General features: G+C 36.1%; 1 protein-coding gene across 1 annotated transcript; it reads right to left on the minus strand.

Annotated features, from left to right (window-relative positions):
* Positions 1-4,996: 4,996 nt before the first annotated feature.
* Positions 4,997-8,477, minus strand: LOC137728418 (probable pectinesterase 53). Its single transcript, XM_068467213.1, has 5 exons — positions 8,036-8,477; positions 7,678-7,870; positions 7,382-7,588; positions 6,170-6,405; positions 4,997-5,317 (listed from the first exon to the last, which is right to left on the minus strand). The coding sequence occupies exons 1-5, from the start codon at positions 8,398-8,400 to the stop codon at positions 5,170-5,172; spliced, it is 1,149 nt and encodes a 382-aa protein (XP_068323314.1). The 5' UTR covers positions 8,401-8,477; the 3' UTR covers positions 4,997-5,169.
* Between the last annotated feature and the right edge of the window lie 2,123 nt (positions 8,478-10,600).

Raw genomic sequence — 10,600 nt, forward strand, 5'->3', positions numbered from 1 at the left:
ATATGAATCAAATGCTTGGAATTGTGTAACTATTATTGGGATTAAAGGAGTTTCGGTTTTTCTCCAATGAAAGATAGAAAACAAATTGTAAGTTTGGGTCCCTCACCCGTTAATGTTTTTAAAAAGGATAATGCTGGGTAGATTAAATTTTTAGATTAATTTGAAAACTAAATGATGTGTCATCAATAAGAAATATGTGCGTTAATCAACATTTAAGTAATAATTCAATCATCAATTTTCATGTTATTTAGTTTACAAAATTTAGTCTCCCCAGCATTACCCATTCAAAAATGGTGTCAATTATTTATTTTTAGTGAGAGAAATGCTAAACAAACTCTCTCAAAAGTGGGACTTCTGCCACTTTATATTTTTTACACAATGTTTTATAATATTTACAGAATGAAAACAATAAAGTGGTGGAAGCAGTGGTAATGATGGTTTGATGGCGGAGGTCAATGTAGTTGTTGGATGGCTCAATTTTTTGTGTTCTCTGAAAATGGTGAAAACGTTAATTTAACGTTTTTAGTGTTTTCACAATTATAACGTGAAGTTTGATCTAATTTCATTCTCATAACGTTTTTGGTGTTTTAATAAAATGTGCACTTCATAGTTCACGCGCATCTCACTTGTTTTTTTAACTCAAAAAAATGAAAATGAGGCTCTAAATGCGTTATAATTATGAATATAAAAATTCAAATCATTGAATGTACAATCAAAATTGTCGTGACATGAAACTATCAATTGAAAATGTCCAAATCATTAGTTTCCAATCAATTATGCTTCAACTTACGAACATCATGAAACTGCGGCAAAGTGTTAAAAGAAACTTATCAAGTTACGTACAACTTTAAGACATATTCCCTGTCTAAGAATAATACAAATTATCTGAAGAAAATCCGACCAAACTCATTACCCTTTTTGCAAAAATGGAAAATGTTGACAATACAATTCCTCCACGTTACAATATATTTCACATGCACAATACAAAAATAACCATTTTGTATTGCTTATATGTCTCTTTAATCGTGTATTCTGTAAACGAAGGAAAAAATGCTGAAGCTTTTTCAAACTGGTACAATTATTGACCACAAAAACCAACAAAGATGGAAAAGGTTTGAACCATGAAGCATTATGTGTCCCATGTGTTTTTCCTACGTATGAGAATTTATTTTTGTTTGTTTGATCGTGTCAAACTCTGCTTAAAATATGACCCTACTTGTTTTTAATTTTGTGCGCCCTCTTCACTTACATGATGACTTATATGGCACGGATTCAGTGTTATTGTGGTGTTCTGATTTACTAATACAAAGTCACATGTTAGCTTCTCTCCATATGCAATTATATTATCAGATTGAGAAGTCACGTGAATCTATTTTATATAAATTGTTCTCCAGTTACAAAGATCAAAAGAAAATAAACTAACTACCACATTTCTTGGTTGCTAGAAAGTCTTTAATGTGAAGAAAGTTACCAAAACTTCTAGATGAATGTTGAATTTAGTCATGTTTTAACCATTTAACCTTCTAGATAATTGCTGTAGTGGGTTACATACTTCCATTTTAGCCAATATTTGAAAAGTCTGTTCTATTGTCCTTGTTTCTTCTCTACTGTCCTTATCAATTACTCATTAAAAAAGACAAACAATCTCATGTGAATTTCAAGTTCCTTCACCGGCTCAAACTTTTCTAGAAAAGTTTTGGAAAAGAAGAATAATTAATAAATGAGTAATGCTTGAGAGACCGTTTATTTATATTATATTTTTATACTTTTTCGTGTAGTACATGATGCATACAATTAATATTCAATGAGATAAATTTATTAAATCATATGGAATATATACATTACTTATCACATCAGATGGTACATAAATATAGTACAAAAATGTGGTCTCCCTAACATTTTCCTAAATAAATTTATGTATATTGTTTGTTTGTTTGTTTGTTTGTTTTTTGTCAAATGATAAATTTTGTTGGATTAGATGTTAGATTAATCACCGATCAGGTTCGAATTCACGTCATCATGCTAGGGGCTCAACACCTTTCCTTGTAATTGTTTGTTAAGTATCCACAAGACTGCAAGCAATTTATCAAACTGTTCCAAGTATGATCTTGGTCCTTGTAGTTTTGGCGAATTAACCTGTGTAAATTTACTAAAGTTGTTGTCTTTAAAGAGCATTTTCAACGGAATTAGCATGTGCTTTTTACATGAATTTACTCTCACACGTCAGTCGCAAGCTAATGATCTCGAAGAAATCATGGACAAAACTTCGGTATTTCTTGTTTGACAACGCAATATGTTACATAAAGGAGATTCGAACTTGAGTACAAGGTATGCGTAAAGAAAGTTGAGGCTCCACCCAAAGGCGTATTGACAATTATGTGCAAGGTTTGGTAAACTTCTTCTAACATGAGAGATTTCTTCACATCCTCACAAAATGGACACAATATTATGTCCAATTGACCTAACCTATATATGCAATCTAAATCATTGTCCTGAAAATAGCAAGAGTTAGTAAACTGCGGCAATTAAAACTAGGTGAACTAAGCCCTAAATCGAATCTGTCATTCGCTCAAACTACAGAGACTAAAATCAAAATTTCTACCTTTTGAGGATTCCCTTTCGACTTGTCACAACGGGTACATGGATTGGAAGGCCGGAGCCACATTCTTTTCAATCTCTGTTGGTGCAGGTAAGTTTTGCAGAAACAAAGCTTTACTGGGACCAACGTCCTTTTGTTAGGGTTTTCATGAAAGGGAGCTTTCAAAGTCTGTTGTAGGTCAGGCAGAGAGCCTCAGCCATCACAGAGATCAGAGGTAGAATGCTTCCCCTCCAATTCGAAATTTCCAAATACATTGGTAATTAAATGGCCCCCCTCTGAGTCTTTGGGGAAAGAATAATATAAAAAAGATAAAAAATCAAAAGTAAAAATGTGTGATGTATGAAAAAAAGAGGGTCTTCTTATAATTTATTCAGCAATTCTCAATTTACTATCATGAAATTTTCAACATTTCATACATCAAGGTTTTTTTTTTCATTCTATTTTGGTACATAAAGTGATAATTCTGGGACACTTTCATGCATATTCGTTAAGCTTTCATTGTTAAACCTATGATGTGACGCCTACGTGAATAATGACTAGGCACCACGTGTCAATCTGGGCCACATGGATATTGAAAAAATAAAAAATAAAACAGTTGTTAAATGTCACATCCCGGCCTGGGGCGGATCACTTCCTGGGCCCGCTCCACCCCGGTAGCACAATATTGTCCGCTTTGGGCTTACCATTCCCTCACGGTTTTGTTTTTGGGAACTCACGAGCAACTTTCCAGTGGGTCACCCATCATGGAATTACTCTAGCCCCATTCTCGCTTAACTTCGGAGTTCCTACGGAACCCGAAGCCAGTGAGCTCCCAAAAGGCCTCGTGCTAGGTAGGAATGAGAATATACATATAAGGATCACTCCCCTGGGTAATGTGGGATGTCACAATCTACCCCCCTTAGGGGCCTGACGTCCTCGTCGACACACACGCGGCCAGGGTTAGGCTCTGATACCAAATTGTCATATCCCGGCCCGGGGCGGATCACTTTCCGAGCCTGCTCCACCCCCGTAGCACGATATTGTCCGCTTTGGGCTTACCATTCCCTCACGGTTTTGTTTTTGGGAACTCACGAGCAACTTCCCAGTGGCTCACCCATCATGGGATTGCTCTAGCCCCCTTCTCGCTTAACTTCGGAGTTCCTACGGAACCCGAAGTCATTGAGCTCCCAAAAGGCCTCGTGCTAGGTAGGGATGAGAATATACATATAAGGATCACTCCCTTGGGCGATGTGGGATGTCACATTAAAATATTTTGTTTTTTTAATAGTTATGTGGCCAGATTAACACATGACGCCTAGTTATTGTCCACGTAGGTGTCACGTTACAGGTTAACGACTATTTTAACAGAAAGCTTAATGAATGTATGAAAATGTCTCAAAATTATCACTTTAGATACCAAACTGGAATAAAAAAAACTTGATGTATAAAGTGTTTAAAAAATAAAAAAATTCAAGATGTTAAACCGAGAATTTTCTTAATTTATACGTCCAAGTTGTGTGACACGTATATGCCTTATAGATTTTCACCCCAGTGACTTTAGTCAATTGAAAACCCATTAAGCTTATATAGGCTATGTAGCTCAAAATCCAAGTCCAACTGAATTTCCTACCAAAAGGAAAATGTAAAAAGTGTCTTGGAGGTTAAATCGGAGCCTTCCACCTCTAAGGCCTTAAAACCAACGGATGTGATGAGTGTTAAATCCCTCATGAGTTATGCGCAACCCATGCGCAGGGGAGAAATTATGTTGGATCTTTTCTTTTCTCATGCCAAATGCCAACATCATTCATGTGAGCCACATGTCAATATCGATCAATCATGTGATAAAATATTCTTAATAATATCTATGTGGTTAAGTATGTTTTCTATCTCGGTCTAAATCGAACGCTCTATTCAAGTTCTTTCAAATTTCGCTGATCGAAATGTGTTTTAAAGACATTTATGTTAGTTGGATCCTTAAATCAAGCTTAAATTTAGTCGTTTACTTCCAAGTGATGCATACATCGGTTCGAATAAGAGGAAATTTGGTGGAAAAGAACGATCTGGATCGAAGTTGTAAGGAACACAACCGTATGTGTACTATTTTGAAATTTCACCACAAGACTAGCATTTACACGTGACCCACGCCACATGATAATCTGCAATTTAGCCATTTTCTTATTACAATCATATTTTGGATCGGTAATACCTCATTTCTCTTTTCTTTTGTCTTAATTTCCTTCCTTACGAATTGGGAAGTTAAAGCAAGATTAATTCAATGTCCTTGCAATGAGCATATAGAAGCATTAGTTTTGACAAACAATAGCGTTAGTAGATTAATTAATTAGTTGTTAGAGGAGAGGAGAATTGGTGGGAATTGAACCCGCACCACATGGACATGATTATTTTCAGCCATTGTGGTAAAACGTCATCTACCAAGAAGAATTAGTTTGGAAGCTGTTACTCCTTGACACGGCATTAATCTCAATCACATATATTAAGCAAGAACATTACTAACATGGATTCTTACAAAGATATTTATTTTTTTTGTCTTTGATTGGGTAAAAAATTGTTGGTATTATAAAGTTTGATCATCATATTTTGATCCACTCAGAGCCATCGATGAAGGAAAGGGAAATGAAGGGCTTGGCTTCCTCTCTAGTGAGTTCTCTGCTCCACGAAACCCTCCCTGCAAAGCGAGCTCCTGGTCCTGTGCACTTGTATTGCCCATAAAACACAGTCCTGCAACGACAAACAACATTTCCAACGATACGATTACAAAACCCTCCTCAAATCTTCATGCGCATGCCACTACCACCAAATTGCACAATGCCTAAAGCAACTAAACCAAACCTATATACAGAGACCTAGGACTAGTCGGTGGCTTATAGATGTAGCATGCACCAAAGCTTATATGTATAGATGATGACGTGGGTTTTCTTAAAATATACCAACTTGAAATGCGTAAGATAGGGGTTTTAGGGGTTTTTATATACATGCACTGGTGTTATGGTGCATTACAGGTAGGGTTTGCAGTGTAAAGAAGCAAAAGGACATACAGGCATGCTTAGGTCGTCTGCGTAACCGCCCATTTTGTGTTCTAATAACAATGAGCTAGCTAGAACACAATTTTGCTTAAGTTTTGTCTCACAGGAGCATGATCAAGATACATCTTAAATCCACCTACTTATGTCTCCACCTTGTTGGTTGTGGTGAGGTTTTGGGGTTTTGCTAGGGTACATTAATGTACTAAAGACGAACACCTGGAAATATCATTATCATAACAAATTCAGTGATACATTTGACACATTGAATGGTGTAGGTATTGCTTCAAGGGTCTAATACACCATACGATGGGTTGTTTGTAAGTATTCGTACCACCCTAGTAAAATTGAAAGTTTTAGAACGCTTTGCTTGTTGTCTCATAGGAGCATATTGTGTGTGAATGATACACCATGTACTGAATGCACTATGCGACGTACATGTCATGATGTATCGAATCCAACAAGATGTACGTCATGATGTATCGAATCCAACAAGATAAAGGAAAAGGTGAGTAGAGAGAGAGAGAGAGAGAGAGAGAGAGAGAGTTACATTTCACGATTAGGGTCACCCCAGTTGTACCAGCCTTTAGGGATGATAATGTTGTCCATATATGTGTACGCAAAGACCACCCTCGAAAAGGGACCCCAAGCCCTACCAAGATAGAGAGCTCCTGAACCCGTGACCTTACAGTTTACAAATGAGAAGCCCGTTTCCTCCAACATACTGCTTCTGCCTTGCGCCGTGAGTGCTCCTATGTTCTGTGCTATTGCATGCACGTGACATCCCTGTACAGTTGCACTAAGCAATTTCAACATTTACATATTCATGTGACTATATGACACGAGACTGGAAGGTCCGGACACATACAAGACACCAAGAAGTAGAACATGCTTTGATTTAACTTAATAATTTGACAACAGTCACAGTTAATTTTGGTGCCTTGTATAAACTCTTTAGCATGTCAAGAAGTTAGCTGTAACATGTTAGTATTGAAATCGTAAGGGTAGTGTTATTTGCATTTCGAAAACAACATTTGCATTCGTAGTAGTGTAATCTCTCGTGTCTTATAAGGGAACATTGTATGATGAACTTGCAAACGTCATCATGCATTAATTCCTTGAAGTGCACTTTCTTGTTTTTACGAGAGTGAAAGATGATGGTTTTGTATGTGGTCTAATATTCTAGTGAATAGGGTATCGAGTTTCTATCCTTGTGTCTCGATTCAAAACTTTTTGTTTCCTAAATTATTGTAAAAGTTTTAAATCATCCAATTTTTTCTTAATAATAATAATTTAAAAAAAATATTGCGGAATAGCTGCAATAGCAGCTCCCAGAAAAGTCACAGTTCTTTTACTTTGTGATGTGAAATTTTGTGAACGTCCAGTTATTTTATTTCATACAATCACAATTTAACCATCAAGGTGATAATTGTACTAATAAATATAAGTATTGTAACAAAATCCATAATATACATGTGAAAATTAACATAACAATTACAAAGTGGTTGTGCACGTGGGAAGAGACTTATCTGCATCCAGATACATTATTATAACATCGTGAATTAATAATATAATAATGACATGTGAGAAATTTTAACATCAATGTGTCATTTGCACAAATTCTTATGGTCATGTGATGATGCAAGAAGACAGGTAATTATTGGATTTCGGATCAATTCATTCATTTCTTTTTTTGGATCAAATTTTGATTTTTATGTTTCTACTACCAAAAATTCAGAAATAAGATGAAAATTGATCTAACCTCAAATAGGGAGAGTCCATTTCCAAAGATGAAATCCACAGAACCTTCAATGTAGCAATCCTTGTAATAATGCCTTCCCAAATGATCATAAAGTGTGTCTTGTGCCCCCAAAAATCTACACCCCCAGAAGGATGCAGTATCTGCTGATATTCTAAATGCCACTGCCTGCTTCCCAATTGCTCCGGGTTTAGGGACGGGTGTAGTGTTCTGCACATTAATTGTGCAATTATGTATTGTAATACAGAGATTCTCTGTGCATGACGTACGTTAAAAGAGGCGGAGATTGAGAAAATTACCTTGAATGTAATGTTTTTGGCAATGAAATAAGGGGAATTCACAGCAAAAGTTGCAGAATTGAAAGTCCCCATCGGTTGTTTTTTTGGACCAGATGGTGTTTGAGCTGTGTCTCCCCATTGAACAATGGTTTTATCTGCCCCTGCTCCTTCTATGGTTATAAATGATTTCAGTGGAGGTATATTTACCTTCTCCCTGAAATTTTTTCCCATTCCACAGCGTCATCAATTACCAGTTCTCCACATAACGAGAATGTATGATAATTAACAGCACACGAAAAAGTGAGAAAAAAGCAGAGCATTTCGGTCAAAAGTGATTTTCACATTCTCGTTTTCTTCTTCTACGGTCAAAGATACTTACGTGTATACTCCTGCATGTACTTTGATGACAACTCTCACGAAATTGATGAAGGGGAGAGAATCAATGGCGGCTTGGATTTTTGTGAAGTGTCCTGCATTAGGGTTCTTGGCCACATGCAAAGTGAAAGAAGGAAACAGCTTGTTCTTTGCTGCTTTGAAAACAGAGTGTTTGAGGCTTCCAACATACTTAACCCACTTCATGAATTGCTGTTCTGATAATTGGGCTCGAGTCAGGTTCTTCGTTAAGTGCACGTTTCCGTCTGGCTTCCCCGGTCGGAGTCCCTTGGAATGGCATTGTGATGGGGTTGAATTGAGGAGGAGAAGAAGAATAAGAACATAGAAAATGTGTTGGAATAATGTTGACATCTAATTTACGGCAGAGGCAAAGTGAGACGCCGAATATAAATGGGAATGTGAATGAGAATGGGAGTAGAATAGAGACTAGGGAGTATGTTATTAGTGGGGAATGGAATTCCAAGGGCATTACATATATATATATATATATATATATATATATATATATATATATAGAGAATGACAGGAAGTGATTTGGTTTTGTTTGGTTTATATACAAGTTAGTAGCTTTTGTTTTTAGGTGGAAAGTGATGCTAAATTGGAATCAAAGACAGTGAACCAGTCACGGGTGCTTCTACGGACATCCATGTATGAGAGAGAGAAGCACTTTCTGCTTATAAAAATTGTTGTGTCTAAAATGTTTTTGCACTTTTTTGTGTTGTTTGGTGGTGCCCGTGAGTGTATCTCTCTGTTTCTGTGTGAGTGTGAATATGTTCTTGTGAGGGGGGAAAATGGGTTGTTTTAAGCGACTGCAAATACTAAGATACTGTTTTGTGAGTTACAACCCACTTTCTAGCTTCTACCTACCTCGTAATCGTGACCGTCAATATAACATGGAGTCCAATTATGCATCATTTGATTACTATCTAAATGTGTGGTTACGGTTCAGATTATTTTGGCTTATGAATGTGAAACAGTTGTTGGTGTACTGAGGAGAGAAAGTTACTTACAACAGGACTAATTGAACTGATTGTAGACTGCTTTAAAGAAAGGGAGTTTTAACGAAAAACCCACGGTACTGTTCACTTTAACGAAAAACCATATTTTTACACTAACAAGTCAAACCTGGTACTATTCACTTTACCCTTTATTTTGTCCTTATCGTTAAAACTCAAAGTTTTCAAACCATTTTCATTAGTTTTCCTTTTAAAGAAAAGTACCATTTTGAATGATTATTGTGTTGATATTCTTAATCAATCACATTATGTATTATCATGCATTTTAACTTCTGGCACGATAGTGTGTAAATAACTTACTTAAAATACTATCCTAATGACAAGAAAGTTCTTCTCAAGCTGAGACTGAGAGAATTGCTAGTAGACCAAGGGAGTCACTCAAACTTAAGGCCTAACTCTTGGCAGCATGCCACATAAACAAACTTGTGTGGGGGGATTTTGGTGATGTGCGAAAAGCCAAAATGACTATTATTGAGATGTTGAAAGATCAAATCTCCAACTCCCTTCTCTTTCTGTGATTTTTTCTGCTCAACTTTTGTTTCTGGTCTCCTTTAGTACTTGCACTACAAGTTAGCTCCTTCTTTAAGTCGAAAATAAATTTAGCTACTTCTGTTGTTTCTTGATAGAATAAGGAGAAGGGCTTAAGATGGGAAGACAAATCGCGATATCTCAACTAAATCACGCAATGTTACGTTGATAAGTTAAGACACATAGTATTACGTGATGGCTTGTGACATTGTTAGATTAACGTCTTGGTTACAATGTAGTTTTATCTCCTAATTTTCAACTCATCTATTAGTCTATTAAAACATGATAATGCATCTTGTGTTTGATGGAAAACACGGTAAAGGGCTTTCAATTAGGATTAAGACTCCCAATCAAACGTGAAGAAACAGATTTGAATTAAAAAAGTAGGACAAAGAATTGAAGAAACGGATAATATATTTTGGAAAGGACATCATATCTGGCAAATATACATGAATTTTCAATATTTTGTCATATCCATTGTTCTTAATCAGTTTATTATTATTATTCCGGAAAGGTATAAGACAATAAGAAAGTTGAAAATAGTATCAAATCATTCAAAAGAACCTTTCAATACACACAAAGTAACAATATCACATCATAGTGAGATAGTCTAATTCACAATGATAGACATGCTATGTTATACACAAAGTAACAATATCACATCATAGTGAGATAGTCTAATTCACAATGATAGACATGCTATGTTGTTAGACAATCATTTTCAAATTCATTCTTTGAGATATAGCAAAATGTTCTTCAACGTACGGCAGTCGGTAACCCATTGTTAGCCGCTCTAAACAGTATGTAATCGTTGCTACAATCGGTCCTGGTGTTTCTGATGCCGCTGCCTCGATGAACACCGTGACTTTGAGATTTTGTGGTCTTGAATAATGTTGCGACTAACATCTCTAATTTGTATTGAAAGGTTGGATTCATTGCTAATCAAAACAGCTAAAGCCACTTTGCTGGCAATAGCCAACTCCTTCACCTTCCTTCTCTTTTATCCT

The sequence above is a fragment of the Pyrus communis genome, chromosome 1 (genome assembly GCF_963583255.1).
Source record: "Pyrus communis chromosome 1, drPyrComm1.1, whole genome shotgun sequence".
Taxonomy (NCBI): domain Eukaryota; kingdom Viridiplantae; phylum Streptophyta; class Magnoliopsida; order Rosales; family Rosaceae; genus Pyrus; species Pyrus communis.

Bases quoted from the DNA above. Each gene is read 5' to 3' on its own strand.
- LOC137728418 (XM_068467213.1), bottom strand. From the start codon at position 8,400: ATGTCAACATTATTCCAACACATTTTCTATGTTCTTATTCTTCTTCTC. The intron at 6,406-7,381 runs GTTAGATCAATT...GCAACTGTACAG, and splicing joins ATGGACTCTCCCTATTTGAG to GGATGTCACGTGCATGCAAT. The intron at 5,318-6,169 runs GTAACTCTCTCT...TTGTCGTTGCAG, and splicing joins GGTGACCCTAATCGTGAAAT to GACTGTGTTTTATGGGCAAT.